Source organism: Ursus arctos, unplaced genomic scaffold (genome assembly GCF_023065955.2).
Source record: "Ursus arctos isolate Adak ecotype North America unplaced genomic scaffold, UrsArc2.0 scaffold_14, whole genome shotgun sequence".
In the NCBI taxonomy this organism is placed as follows: domain Eukaryota; kingdom Metazoa; phylum Chordata; class Mammalia; order Carnivora; family Ursidae; genus Ursus; species Ursus arctos.
Window position 1 is genome coordinate 44126331 of NW_026622808.1, and position 16152 is coordinate 44142482.

General features: G+C 39.3%; 1 protein-coding gene across 1 annotated transcript in view; it reads right to left on the reverse strand.

The window, feature by feature from the left end:
- CADPS (calcium dependent secretion activator) overlaps positions 1-16152 on the reverse strand; it is a 793408-nt gene that overhangs the window by 352976 nt on the left and 424280 nt on the right. Inside the window, exon 11 of the mRNA XM_057311862.1 lies at positions 2729-2842. Within this exon, the coding sequence (XP_057167845.1) occupies positions 2729-2842 (114 nt within the window). The remainder of the gene's footprint in view (positions 1-2728; positions 2843-16152) is intronic.

Consider the following 16152-nt stretch of genomic DNA (forward strand, 5'->3'; position numbering starts at 1 on the left):
GCTCACAGCATCCAGAGGGGGTGTCTGTCCTAGCACTGATCCCCTGGTCTACTTCACCTCCATCCATTGTGATTGGCTCCAGAAAGGACACCTGACCCATGTCAGCCCACCCAAGTGACCTGGGGCCTTTTGCTGGGACTCTCGGCAAAGAGGTATTCTCTTCACTCCTGCGGTTACTGAGCTGGTAGGGCATGGCCTGAAGCTGCAGGATCCTCCACGTGCAGAGAACCAGCCCAAGAATAAAGCCAACCCAGGGAAGAACAAAGCCGAAGTGTGGGGAGAAAGATATCCATCCTGCTGGCATCTTTGGAGTCTCTAGATCCAGCCACAGCTAAAACCAGGTCTATTCCTGGCCTTTTAAGTTTCTTGAACAAATAAATCTCATTTTTGGCTTAAACCAGTTTGACCTAGGTGTCTGTCACTTGTAATCCAAAGAGTCTTGAGCAAGACAGATACTGACAGGGAAGCAATTGGATCCTGGAGTAGGGTGGAGAAAGAAGCCCTAACTTCTCCACTGCCCAAGAGTGAAGGGAAAGGGAGAAAGGGAGGAGTAATGAACTTGGAGCTCTCCCAAGGAAAGTGTTCATCTTGATCCTTTGGGGACCTTTGCTTCAGAGGATTAGATTTCCCAGAAGCATGCATCCCAAGAATCTCAAGTTTTTACTAATGAATACAGTAAATAATTTATGACCCACATTATTTCCTGTTACTCAAATCTTGGTATTAACTACTCTGTGATTTCACAATACGGGTATTCTCACCAAGCTAAAATGAAGCTCTTTCAAATAAACTAGCCATTACAGAAAAAAATATCAAGATCACTATAGATTTAACGGTTATTTCCAGAGACTCATTAGCACATTGATGACTATTAATTTTCAAAGTTAATTAATAGATAGAAATGGCACTTTCTTTTAATTTATGTCATTAGTCAAATGAGCTTTCTAATTAAGATTTGCAATCTACAAATTTATAAACTGGTGAATAAGTCTAAACATGGAGAATTATTGGCGAGGGTCTTCCTGGTCTGAACTGGCTTCAGAACTTGAAAAAAGGGGGAGAATTAATTTCATTCCCTGACAGTTTCTCAACAAAATCTTTGGTTAAATATATTCAAATTATTTATTGCCATACCATCAGCGTGGTTCTGAATCTCATTTCCACTTTCTGCTAAATTCAAATGAAATGTTGTATCACATCAGATAAACAAGTAAGTTTGACACTTATTGGAAATATCAATACTATTTGTAAAATGAAAACAAGAAGCTTAAATTTGACAAATATAAAAATAAACCAGACTTCTAAAGCAAACCCAAATGGAAATTTCATTGAGAAAATGTGTAAAATGAGTCTGTGGCTGGACCCAGCAAACATCACAGAGACAAAGGCTGTTTACTATTAAACACTAATTAGCAAAACAGTCAATAGTATTTGCCCAAGATCTAATTGCAGTCTTGCTCTACTCTCTCTGTGAAAAGAGCCAAGTACTTCAGCAAGTGGGAAGGGGAGTTTTACTGAATCAATCAACTAACATTTTTAAAGCATCTATCGAGGACTGGAGTGCCCAAGGCACAGAAGCAGGTGTTTGGAGCATCAGTGAAGTGGGAGCACGAATCTTTTTGTTTTGAGATAATTTGCTACCTAATAATTAAAAACAGAAGGAAAGAAGGAAGAAAATCAGTGAAGCAATCCTATGGGGAAAAAATTAGAGTTCGTTGGACTTAGTTTATTGTTATTACTTTGAATTGCATATGGCAGGATGCCGTGAGTTTTTCAATGTGTAGGGTTTGGTTTCTAATAGTTTTAATCTCGCCTTGACAATGGGTATAACATTTGGGGCACAGAATTCCAAATATAGAGAATATCTGGTTCACATGAAAAAAGATTAATATAAAGTAAAATGTCCTTTAATATAATAACTTAAAAAATGTCCTTTAATATAATAACTTAAAAAAATATGCACATCAGGTTAACATGGCCCAAAGGAAGGTATGGCATATCCTCCTAATTAATAAAATATAAACAATAGCCAATGTACACATTATGGAAAAATAATTATAAAATTTAAATATACTAATTCCAAATCATTTTACTGATAAATAAACCTCTGAGGCCTAGAGGTGAAAGTTCACTTGTGATATATGTTCAGGATATATTCTCTCACTTATATATAGATTTTCTCTTGAGAAGAGTACTACACTTTGGATGGTGTTCTAATCTATAGAAAAGAACTCACAACACCATTTTAATAGAAAGAACAAGGAAGCTAGTGAAGGCACCATCTTGGGAGATGTTAACATCCTTGAGAAAGGGTATAGTTGCTGGGGGAAAGCTCCCAACTCAGTTCAAATCTTAGCTTGTGGCATTTAACAGCTGTGTGACTTTGGGTAATTGACCTAACCTTTCTGAGACTCAGTTGCTTTACTGGTAAAATGGAAATAATATCAGGACCTAACTCATGAGACTGTTGTACAGATTAAACAAGAAATCATACATAAGGCAATCAACGTGCTGAGTGCTTTGCATATAATTTCTTGTTTAGTTGATTTAGTTTTCTCCACACAAAATGCTGTTACTTCTTAAAACTGTAACCAGTCCTCAATACTTTTGCCTCAGGAGGGATGGCCCTGTAGGAGGCCAAGGCCGCAGCTCCCACTGAACAGTAGTCTGGAAATTCTGGGCTTCAGGCTTGAGCAGTCTTGACATTCTTCTACATGGTGAGTCTTACCTCGTAGTAACTCTGGACGGCATTCATGAAGGCTTCGTCAGCCACGATCTGGGTTTCCCCATTGAGGAAAGCCTGAAACCGGTCCTTGACTGTCTGCAGCTGCTGTTTGCTGATCTGTAAGGAACAGGAAGAGGGAACAGTGAGGACTTGTTCTAGGCAAGGATTATGATTACATGGAAGATGCCAGGCCCAACGGGAGCTGGCTTGTTCGGGTGCACAGGAGCTGATTGTTAAATTTGCAGGAGTTTTGTGAGGTGGTTGTTTACCAAAAAATAATATAAATTACAATTAAATATATTGAAAACAAAGGTAACACATACTCAAAATTTTTTACTTCCTGATTATTTTAGCATTACTGTGCTTTCGAAGTTACTAACACCAATTGTATTCATATGGTAGAAATGATATATAATGGATGATACCATATACCTCTTCCCAACTCCACATTCAGTGACATCTTATTGGAAGCTAGATATCAGTCAGGATGGGAGTATTTACTATGGAAATTGACAAGTGCTACAAGTCAGGTGTTTTGTTTATTAGTTTTTGTTTTTTTCGTGAGAGATGGTTGTTTAACACACCATTACACAGGCCCCTCAGGTGGTCTGAAATATGCTGCTTTACAAAGCTCTAGTCATCAAAACAGTATGGTATTATCATAAAAACAGTCACCCAGAAATAAACCCAGGAATACACAGGCAATGATAATTGACAAGGACACCAAAATACTCAATGGGGAAAGGATAGACTACTCAATAAATGATGTAGGAAAAACTGGATATTCACATGCAAGAGAATGAAATTGGACCCTTATCTTACACCACTCACAAAAATTAACTTAAGTGAATTAAAGACTACAAATATAAGACCCCAAATTGTGAAACTATTAGAGGAAAACATAAGGAAAACTCCTTAACATAGGTCTTGGCAATGAATTTTTGGATATGACATCAAAAGCTCAAGCAACAACAGCAAAAATCAACAAGTGGGACTACATCCCTATAATAATCTACTGCATAGCAAAAGAAACAACGAGCAAAATGAGAAGACAATTTATGGAATGGGAGAAAGAATTTATAAACCATTCACCTGATAAGGGATTAATAACCAAAATATATAAGGAACTCATAGCAAAAAAAAAAAAAAAAAAATCCAATAAAAAAATGGGCAGAAGACTTGAGCAGACATTTTTCCAAAGAAGACATGCAGATGGCCAACAGGTACATGAAAGGATACTCAACATCACTTCTCAGGGAAATGCAGATCAAACCCACAATGAGATACCACCTCACACCTGTTTGAATGGTTATCATCAGAAAAAAAAAAAAAAAACAAGAGATAACAAATGCTGGCAAGACTGTCAAGAAAATGGAACCCTTGTTCCATACTCTTGGTAGGAATGTAAATTGGTGCAGCCACTATAGAAAACAGCATGGAATTTCCTCAAAAAATTAAAAATAGAAGTACTATATGATCTAGCAATTCTACTTTGGGATATATATCCCAAGGAAAGGGAAACACTACCTGAAAGAAATAGCAGCACCCCTACAATCAGTGCAGCATTATTCACAATAGCTGAGATATGGAAACAACCTAAGTGACCATCGACGGATAAATGGATAAAGAAAATGTCAAACACAGGCACACACACACACACACACGCACACTAATTATCAAGCCATAAAAAAAAAAAGAAATCCTGCCATTTGTGACAACATGGATGGCCCTAAAAGGCATTATGCTAAGTGAAATAAGTTAGAAAAAGAAAGACAAATACTCTATGTTCTCACTTATAGGTGTTTTCTAAAAAATATTGAACTCGTAGAAATAGGGAGTAGAATGGTGGTTGCCAAGGCCGGAGGGGTGAGGGAAATGGGGAGATGTTGACCAAAGCATACAAACTTCCAACTCCAAGATGTAAGTTCTGGGAATCTAGTTCACAGCACAGTGACTATAATTAACAGTACTGTATTATACACTTGAAAGTTGTTAAGAAAGTAGATTCCACAGCCCTTTATTCTAACCACTTGTTACTTATGATTAAATTTGTTAGCTGGTATGTCTCTCTTGTTATTTGCTCACGGATGTTTCCCCAGGGCCAAGTTAGTGCTTTATGTGAGACAGGCACTCCATAAGCTCTTGTTGAATAAATGAATGCAGTGTACGAAGGAGAAATTATTTTTGAATATCCCTTAATCAGTTCTAATTTATATAAAAATAAAGTTAGCTAAAAACTTTGCTGTTTTTACTATTATTTATAAAAAGTTACACTTTATAGACTGATCATGGGATGCTGTGTCTGAGAACCACTATCGTAGAGGAAAGAGTAAGAAGATCATTCCAGTCCCAGTTCTATCAACACTTTGTCATCTTGGAAAAGCCACTTACATTCTCTGAATTGGCCAGTGGATTAAAACCTCTTCTGGAATAGGGCTGGGTTTAAATAAATAAATGTGATATCATCCTTAGGTTTCTCGCTTGGAAAATGGTGATAATTCTAATTACTTCCTTGGCATACTTACAGCTATTTGATAACATAATATGAGTTCTTTTTAAAAATTATGAGTTTCTATATACATTTAAAGTGCTTTCATCGTTAGAATCAATACAAGTTTTGCTAGGAGAAAATAATGTTTAGAGCTATAGGAGACTGACGCTTGGCTTGAGTTTTGACTCAATCAGGAAACAAAGTAGAGTTCTGAGAATGGACAGAGATGGGAGGTGGGGTGTTTTAGCTAATTTTGTAACGTTGGGAAAAGTGGGACTAGTGAAGTCAGGGGCAGATATAAAAGAGGTAGGTTTCTATCAGATGGATATTTGTCACACTAGCACACCATTGTCCAAGACTAGCCACATGCATAATTTTACATTTTCTGAAAGTCACATTTTAAAAAGTAAAAAGAAACAAGGGAAATAAATATGAATATACTTTGTTGAAGCCAATATGTCAAAAATATTTCAACATGTAATTATTACGTAAATGACTAATGAGATATTTTACATTCTTTCTTTGTACTGTATCTTTGAAATCTGGTGTTATTTTACACCCACAGTATATCTCAATTTAGAATCACCACCCTGCCAGTGTCTAATAGCCACATGTAGCTGGTGGCTATGGCATTGGACAGCCAGGCCTAGAGCACGGAATGATCCCACTGCTAAGCCACGTAGGCTTTCCTGGTCTGACCCAGAGATACTGGTATTGCTGGAGTTATACAGAAAAATCATAGTTATTTGTATGCATTTGAAAACATTTCAACTGAATTATTAGGCACCAGGTGATTTTCTCATAAAAATGGCACCATAACATAAATTTCTTTGAAGCAGGCCAGCCTCAACTGGCCTAAGTCACAAATCCTTACGGTACAGTACCAACCAAGGCATCTCACAGAATTTACATTCAGAATTCCTTCCAACACTGGGTCAGTACCAACTCTGCATGATTTTAGGTCTGGGATGGGGTGAGGTAATGGAGCCGGAGAGGGAGTGGCCACCAACACACCTTGCTTTTGTCTTATATCTCAAGTAATTGAAATAAAAGTAACTACACACCATCCGAATGGTGACGATTGATTATTGACCCAAGCCAGATCCATTATCGCTCTAACCTTTGTTAAATAAGCAGAGTGCTCAGTTCTGCAAGCAACATTTACAGAGCATCTGTTACCTGCCTGGCCCTACCCAAGGCCCTGAGGTTTCAGTGGTCAACAAAACAACACAACCTCTGATCTCCCAGACCAGGGCAAGCCAATGGGGAGTCCAAAGAAATAAGGGATCGTCCTCAGGGGCCTCGTAGTCTGGATGGAGAGGAAAAAACATTATTATAAAATGCTTAAATGGAGCAGGCTTTCAGGAACATTAATGTTAGTCAAATTCGGAGAACATCATTCTGAATCCCCACAAAACACCCCCCACCTCCCTGGATACCTCAAGCTCTCAGTGGGAGAGTTAGGGGCACAGATTCCAGAGGAAGAGCTATGCTTATGTCTGGGTTTTGATGACTGCCAGTCCACATTCCCTATTTTTCTCACCCCTAATCAAACAAGCAAAGTCACCCCACTCACTGTTTCTCACTGGGCAAACGACAAACCTCTCTACACCTTGGTTTTTCATCTGTAAAACAGGGCCAAGGCTGACCTCACAGGATTGCTGTGAAAATTAACTGGAGATAAGTGAAATATTCATTGCAGAACCTGGCACAGCATGAAGGACCAGTAAACAGTAGCTGCTGTGATGATTATTCCTCAGCTTTGAGGCTTTACGCATTCTGTTCCCTCAAGAAAGCATGCCTGTGGGAAAATTCCAGATGTGTGTTCAATATCCAGCCCACATGCTCCTTCCCAGACCTCCCTGGGTGGAGCTGGCTACTTCCTCAGTATTTTATTCACAGTCCTAAGGGCACATGTGTCATACCACCAAGTAGAAGTTTATGTAGACGCCAGTGCTCAGAGGCAGGGTCAGGAGTCAGGGGTTGAGAACAGAGCCTACGGATCAAAGAAATGTGGATTCAAGTCCTGGTGATAATACTTATTTCCAAGGGTAACCTTGGGCAAACAAATTTCCCCAAGCCTTGGTTCTTCATGTATAAAATAGGGATTATAAGACCTACGCCCAGGGTTTCTGGAAAGATAAAAAGAACATGGGAGGATGGGCCTAAGGATCTTGGCATGCTGCCTGGCACAAAAAAAGAGTCAAATGATACAGGGCAGACCATAAACTAAATGGCCTCGAGGCCCCCGCCTGATGTAGGCTCTGTCTGATGCTAGCTTTGTTTTGTCCCACTCTGTTCTCCGCTTACTCTGCTCCAGCCACACTGGCCTCTGTTCTTTCTCAAGTGTGCCCCAGCACTTCTTTCCTGAGAGGCTTTGTACTTGTCATTTCCCCTGCCTGGGATGCTCTTCCCTTGATCTCCCCATGGCTGCCACCTACTCATCCTTAGGGCTCAGCTTACCTGGCATCTCACAGGAAAGTCTTCCCCGACCACCCCATCTACATTAGTGCTCCCCAAAGCTATGTCTAGCACAGTGACCTGGACCCCATGCAATGTGCTTATAGCCTTTATCACAGTCAGTATTTAACTTCTTGAAGATAAGTTTATTTAATTGAATTATAACACACATATGGAAAAATATGTCATAAGCACAGAGCCTGAGAAATCGTTGCCAAGTGAACTTTCGAATAGAACCAATTCTCCTATCAAGATAAAGAACATTACCTGGACCCCAGAAGCTCCTGCATGTCCCCCATATCACTGCCCCTTTCCAAAGGTGACCACCAGCCTGACTTCTATCATCATAGATGAGTTTTGCCTGGTTTTGAACTTGATGTCAGTGCAGTCGTGCATTATGAGATTCTGCCACGTGGCTGAGGGTATCAATAGCTTGTTCATCCTCATTGCTAAGTATTCCATGTTATGACTCTACCACTATCTATTTACTCTCCTGTTGAGGGACATTTGGACTTCATTTCTTTATTTTAAAATTGTGCTTTTCATTACCTCTCTCCCCATAAGAACACATGTTTCATTTGTACAAGACCCACATCTATCTTGTTTACTGCTGTGCTTCTAGTGCCTGGCACACAATGGGCTCTGACCAAATATTTGTTGAATGAATGCACGGACTCATCAAGTGTTGAATGTATACCAGGCACCATGTTAGGCTCTGGAGATATGCAAAGACTGAGGCACAATCTTAGCTCTCGGTTTTCTTACACTGTAGTCAGGGACCACATATTCATCTTTGATTCCTTAGCATCCTTTTGGCAACTCTATGAACGAATGACAACCTCACTTAGGAGCTCGCATAAGTAGCCAGTTTAAGAACTAATCTGTGGGTTTATGTCTGGCTTAAAGTTAACTGACCTAGATAGGATTGAACACTGAAGGTGACCTTCATGAACGCACTGAAATAATTGGCCCAGAGAAGCTGGCAGGACAACTCTAAATAGACAAACAGGCTTCTGTGGGCCACTTACTAAGAGAGCTCTCCTAAAATAGAAGTCCCTCTAAAAGCACTCAATGCATACAGAAGCCACTTGTGCATCAGATCAGAACTCAGAATTGAAGTAATGAGTTCCAAGAGCAGAAATCCTGAAGAGATGAAAGGTAATTATTGCAGAGGAAAGAGCTGCAGCAGGCTCTGCGGGCACTATTCTAGCGTTCTGGGTTCGGTCCGCCTCATTAAGCAGGCCCTGAACAGTCCCACTGCATTTCAGGCAGTTGGGAACGTACTGCACATTCTGGAGAAGCATGACCTGGGATGTAACCGGAAGAGAAACCGCACGTCCTAGGGGCTGGTCTCCGGAGAGGCAATGCCAAAGTCAGAGCCAGCAGAGGCCAAATCCTGGCTTTAACATGAGTCTTTGGGCAAGTCATTCACTTTGGTTTTGTCCTGTAAACAGGACATCTTATCTACCTTGCAGGGTTTTCGTGAGGATCAGGTGAGAGCACGTATGTAAGGCAGACTGGCATACAGTCAGGATTTGGTGAATAAAAACAATGACAAGAAGTATTATTGTTATGATGTAGTTTTGCCTTTTTCCTTTCATTGATCTTTTATCTTCCTCAGTGCTGTTTTCCCTTTGTTTATTCAGTCTTTTGGAGTTTCTCTGATGTGGTATTCTTTGTCCCCTCTTCCTTGGTCCTTCCATTTGAGAGACTGAAAAGCCAAATACTCTTTTCCCATCTCCCCTCCAGCTATAGGTAGACATGTAACAGGGACAGACAGCTACTCGGTGTCTTCTGGAAAAGTTTTTGAACAAAATCCTTATAAAAAGGAAACTGCTGTTGATATAACCCTTTCCTTGGGCCAAGAGCATCATAGAGATTTTGGTCCTTACACTTTTGAGGGGTTGATCAAATGTTTGTAAACACCTATCTCTGCCCTTCTTATAATGCAAGAAAAACCAAGTCATTTTTTTAGTTCAAATCATTGTGTGTTTCCTTTTACTCGCATCCAAAGGCTTTCCCAATAGCTACCTGAGGCTTTCTTTAGGAATAAAAGAAGTATTGTTACTAACGTGAGTATCGCTTACTAGGCCTCCTATCACAGCAGCAACTGTATTACATAAGAGGGAGAAGCAATATTTACCCTAAAAGAATGGATCTAAAATGTTAGCATTTTAGGGGTGCCTGGGTGGCTCAGTCGTTAAGTGTCTGCCTTCGACTCAGGGCGTGATCCCAGCGTTATGGGATCGAGCTCCACATCAGGCTCCTCTGCTGGGAGCCTGCTTCTTCCTCTCCCACTCCCCCTGCTTGTGTTCCCTCTCTCTCTGGTTGTCTCTCTCTGTCAAATAAATAAATAAAATCTTAAAAAAAAAAAATGTTAGCATTTTAAGCATAGACAATAGATAGTAGAAAGTTGTTTTAAGGAGTTGTTCCACATATACCCATAACTGAAGTCCGTCTCTAATGTATAAGGTCACTATCTAATAACATGAGCTATGCTTTTCCTCTTTTTAAAATTGAAGTATAATGTTATTTTAGTTTTGGGTGTATACCATACTGATTCAACAACTCAGTATCCATTGCTATGTTCCCCACAAGTGTAGCTACCATCTGTCACCATACAACACTATTACAATACCATTGACTATATTCCCCATGTTGTACCTTTTATCCCCTGACTTATTCATTCTATAACTGGAAGCTTGTATCTTTCACTCCCCTTCACCCATTTTGTGCATCCCCCAGGCCCCTCCCCTCTGGCAACCACCAGTTTGTTCAATTTGTGGATCTGTTTCTGCTTTTTTTTTATTTGTTTGTTCTTTTTTTTTTTTTTTAGATTCTACCTATAAGTGAGATAAAATGGCATTTGTCTTTCTCTGTGTGCTTTTTCTTTTTAAGAAAGAAATCATTATTTGGGAGAAAAGTAGCTTTTAAAACTCTACTTCATTATAGAAAGTTAATAGGAATGTTAAGTCAAGAAGTGCTTTGAAAACCAAACTTAGCCTAGAGAGGTAAGAGCAATGTTTATTTAATTCTTTCTTTGAAGGTTATCAAAAATTTAAATTTATACTGGTCCATTAATTTTATTAAAAAATAAAATATCCCCTTTCTACAACCGGATTAAAATACTGTCTACCCTAAATGAAGTCTTGATTCTAGGAAATCTAGAAGTTGTATCATCCTAACCAAATATTTATTTATTTACATAAAATTCTCTTCACTTTCTATATTATGAACATTTGCATAATGCATTCTGAAAAAGGTGTCTTAAATGACTTTCACTCATTTGGCTAGAGCAAAAAAAGAAAAAAGAAAGAAATCCATCTGAAAGTCTTCATCATCGGAAACTATCACTGAATAATTCTGAAGTGGAAGTTGAAGGGGCAAAAGTACTAAAGGTGGGAGAGGTGATAATAAGCTATAACCTGGAACTTCTCTTTGCAACATGGTTTCCCCAAATTCAGCCATTCAAGTAACACCCTCTCCATATACCAACCATACTACGATTTACTTTATATTTTGCCTTGAATATATTGCAAGCCACTTCATTTTTTTTTAAACTGAAACTTGTTCTATGGAATGATATCTGTGAAATCATAGGCTTTATGTGCTAGCTAGAGTTAAAATAGATAGGTACTATCACCTTGCATATATCCAGCACATTTTAGGAAGTACTTCTGCAGAAAAGAATTTAAAATCTATAAAAATTCTTGGTCATTAAAAAAATTTTTTTAGAAGAGCAGCTGCTGAATATCTTTAAGGTAGTTACTACTTTTTAAAAACTAACTCTGAATTCTTCAATCATTAAGTAATAAAGAGACTCACTAGCCTGGTTATTCCTAAAGACCAGTTTGTTCAGAAAAGACACAAGAGAGGGTTCTATGACCGAGAGGAAAGTGGCCTTGTAGACAACATTAAACATTGGCTATGCTGGGATTCTCTCAGAAAACACTTATTTAGTAGATGAAGAAAAAATATTAAGAAAATTGAATCTAGAAACTGAGTCAGGATAACAGCTGGATTAGAGATGGGATGAGAGGAGAAAAAGGATAGAGATGAGAAAAAGAACAGGAGCAAGAAATCCCTACACACAGACCGCAGAGCATCTGAAAAGTTGGATCACATGTCCTACCACGGAACAAAATACATGTAAAAAAAAAATATATATATATATATATATATACTCTTCCAATTTGGAGAAACTTGGGCAATATTCCCCTAGATTCTTCTGACAGGTGGTCAAACATGGAGTTTTAGGCCCAAAGTCCTCATTAAGAAGTGTTCTAGTGGCTGCAGTTCTCAAATATCTTGGTTTCAAGTTTCCTTACACTCTTAAAATTTATTGAAGACTACAAAGAGCTTTTGTTTATACAGTCATGTCTATTGAGATGTACTGTAATAGATACTAAAACTGGGAAGATTAGGGGCACCTGGGTGGCTCAGTTGTTAAGCGTCTGCCTTTGGCTCGGGGTGTGATCCCAGAGTCCTGGGATTGAGCCCCACGTTGGGCTCCCTGCTCTGCTGGGAGCCTGCTTCTTCCTCTCCCACTCCCCCTGCTTGTGTTCCCTCTCTCGCTGGCTGTCTCTTTCTGTGTCAAATAAATAAAATCTTAAAAAAAAAAACTGGAAAGATTAAAGTATTTATTAATTCGTTAAAAGTAAATTCATTTCCTGTTAATCTAAATAATTCAGTTTTATGAAAATAACTCTATTTTCCAAAACAAATATTCCTGAAATGAATGGCAACATTTCATAGTATTGCAAATCTCCTTCAAAGATTAATAGAAGGCCGTTGGAATCTCATCTCTGTTTCTGCATTCAATCTGTTGTGATATGCTGTTTTGGTTGAAATACGGAGGGAAAAAAACTGGCCTCCCACAGATATGTTGCTGGAAAAGAGAGAAATATTTTACTAAACATTCAGATGAACGTGGAGAGTCTTCTTTGCTATTTTATCAATGTTTAACCAGTGGTATTTTCTTAAAGGCTAATTGTGGTATGAAATTGGAAACCAGAGTAATGAACTATTACATTAACATTCACTGTTCTTTCTTGCTTTTCGAAAGAATCTTTTACCCTGCATGTTTTGTTTAAATTCCATACATTGGTCATATGGAAAATATTAGTTCATTGAGTTATGCAAATATTCCAGATATTGACACATTTCATTACACATTATGTAAAACATCATATTACTTAAAAATCACCACTGGTATCACAAGAAAAGTCTTTGGGTGTTGGAAAACTGTCAAACTTATAGTGGTGGATTGAAATCTCAAATCTTATCACTGGCAAAAAAATATTGTTAGTTGTTTTTCTTGCAGTAACAGGCTCCCTTCATTCATTTTCCAGAAAACATCTGGGAAATGCCTAAGTTTGAATAACCTTCGTTTGTCTGTCAGTTGTTCTTTCAAGTAAAATTGATGTTCCGTTAAAAAAAAAAAAAAAGACGAGTTCTGTTTGGCAACTCAATAACACAAGTCCCTTTCCACAAGACAACCACTGCCTGCCCTTCATTATACAGCCAGAGCACTTGATGTATATTTAACATTTCATTCTACAAAGTATTAAAAGAATATGTACTTTGTGTCAAACTTTAACACGGTTAATAATTTCTACAGCTTTACCACGGAGAGTACTCAGGGACGGTTTCCAAACCGTGAGCTCGCGGCTACGAGGAGAATGACGAGTGTGGTCCAGCACCACCGGCTTGGCTTGCGCCAAGACACCAGAAGTGTTACTCACCACTACTTTCGCATCATTAGTGCAAATGTCAAGACAGCTGGGGAAAAGGAAATAATGTCTTAGTAGAATTGGGAAAATCACCCCCGGGGTTTACAGACCACACTTTGAGAACCAGTGTGAATCAGTGAATCAGTGAACCTGACCAGCTATTAATGCTGCAAGGTAGTTGGCCAGGGGCAGAGTGGTGTAATCGGATCCTCGAGAGGTAGGTGCAGGGCCCTCTGTGCCCAAGCGTGGAGTCCGGGTTTCATTCAAAGCAGGATGGGAAACCACAGAAGTGTTTTATGCAAGGCAGGGACGTGATGTGAAAGCAGGCAGGGTCAGGGAACAGTAATGAGTTCTCAGGTTCATTGTAGAATCAGGACAATGTTTCCCGCAAGCTGTGACATCTGAAGAGAGGAGGATTTTGAAGTGTCTAGAATCTCGTTGGCAGAGAAGTCGGGAGAAAAGGAAGTGGCAGGGCAAGTGGGAGAAGAGAGGAGAGGAGAAGGGGATTCTAGGGTGAGAGAGTCAAGAAAGAGAGATTAGAAAGTGTGGGGCCTCATTGCAGAGACACAGTAAGAATTTCTTTTGTCAATTTATAATTCAGACTCTGCTGACTAAAAAAATAAAAAGAACAAGAGTAGAAGAACAAGAGGAGGAAAGAGGATTAGAGGCTGCTCTCAGGGTAAGCACTGAGCATGCACACGAGAGCTGTCCAAAAATAAAGTCACAACAACCTATTGCGAATGAAACACCAGATAGTTCCATTTGGCTGGAGCCCAGATTAAAAAGACTAGCACAGGATATGAAATTACTAAATCACCAAACACCATTCTGTCTCTTAGGACATTTAATAGCGAACTTATCAGTAGCAACTATTCCCAGAAAAGAAGTTGAAAAAATCTGAATGCAGTCTATGAATAGGGTATGGAAGATTCTCTAATGTAACACCTCACAAACCGAAACTGGGAGCTTCACCGAAACTGATTTAGATAAGAGCCTTGCTCTGTTGGTCACAAACAGTGAGAGAAGGTATGATTGATCGGCAGTCATTCTTCCGGCTGCTGGAATGTTTGGAGGGATGTGGAGACCTTAACTGGTTCTGACAATCTCCATTCACGACCCAGAATTGCAGAGAGAAAAAATAGGACAAAGCCAGAAGGTGCTCTGCAACTGGGAAAAACGAAAAACACAAGCGTAAACCCTAAGTAACGGAAACATGGACTTTAGTTAATAATAATGTACCAGGACAGGCTCATCACTCGTAACAAATGCAGCAAAGTCATGCAAGATGCTAATAACGGGGGACTGTTGTGAGAAGAGGGGATACCGGGTATGTGGGAACTCTCTGTACTTTCCACTCAATTTTTATATAAACCTTAAAACTGCTTCAAAAAATAAATCATATTAATTACACACACACACACACATACACACACACGGAATCAGATTTTCTATAAAGCAACCCAAATATAGCAGCACACACAATGCAGACCTAAGCCTGCACAAGGGAGAACAGAAAATCCTGCCACTGACACCTGTCCTGAAATTCAGAAGCAGAAAAGCATTAACAAGCCATCGGTGTTTTTGAGGTCCAGCACCTCATGGCAAGATTAACCAGCTAGGTTATGCAGAGGTTTCAGGGACCTTTCTGCACCCACAAATGTGTTCTGGCTTAGTAAAATGATATTGATCATTGACTCAATTCCCTCCCATGAGATTTTGTGTTCCTGATATTTGAAAGGTATTAACGATTTAATTACCCCTATTGCATCTGACAGAAACATAGTTTCGTTTCCTTTTGGAAGCAGCCAAGAGGCTGAACTTCAAGTTGAGTCAGACCACTTGTCCTATCAAGATACAAGCAGTGTTTATTTCGTGCCTTGGTAAGCAAGTAGGTAGACTGCATGGAATATTACTGAAATCTCTTTGAAGAAACTTCCTTTTTTATCTCTTGTAATATCTGTCTGCAATCAGGGAACAGTATGTTTTTATGTTGTATCTAGAATATTGCTCCTATGGTTGGTTAACAATAATGCGATTTTCATTTTTTTGCAAGTCTTCACAATTCCACTTATGCTTCATCTTTTGGGGCTATGAATGTCACTTAATGTCACCTTTCCTTTTCCCTTCATTTTCTTCACTTGGCTAAGCCTTACTTGCCTATCGAAATGCTGTATAAGGCCACCTCCCTCTGATGGCTCCCCTATCACCCTTCCTCTGAATTCCTTCATCTCCTGCCTCTTGGCATTTACTATAAATATTAATGTAAACCATAGAGTCTTATGCCTGTTCTTCTCCCCAGACTGTTAAAAGAAAGGAATTTTTTTTTTTTGAAGTGGGCTCTACAACACAGGGCTCAAACTCATGACTGAGATCAAGACCTGAGCTGAGATCAAGAGTCAGACACCTAACCAACCGCGCCACAGGCAACCTGGAACCTTCTTTTTTAAATCACTAAAACTCGGGTCTATAGCAGCCAAGAGACCCAATACATTTGGGGGTTCAGCCTTTGTATCAGTGTTGCCCATGAAGCCTGTAGAAAATACTAATGCCCGCAGTCCCACAGATCCACTCACCCAGAATGTCTGGGGGCACAAATTTAGAACCTTCACGAACAACTCTGGGGCACAGCCGAAGTTGAGAGCCCCTGCAAGAAATACTGCTTCCTGAATGAATTGAAGTATGGTGTATTTTTATATAGGATTAAATGCATTTTCCTAGTCTCTTGCACATGGTCCTCAACTTTA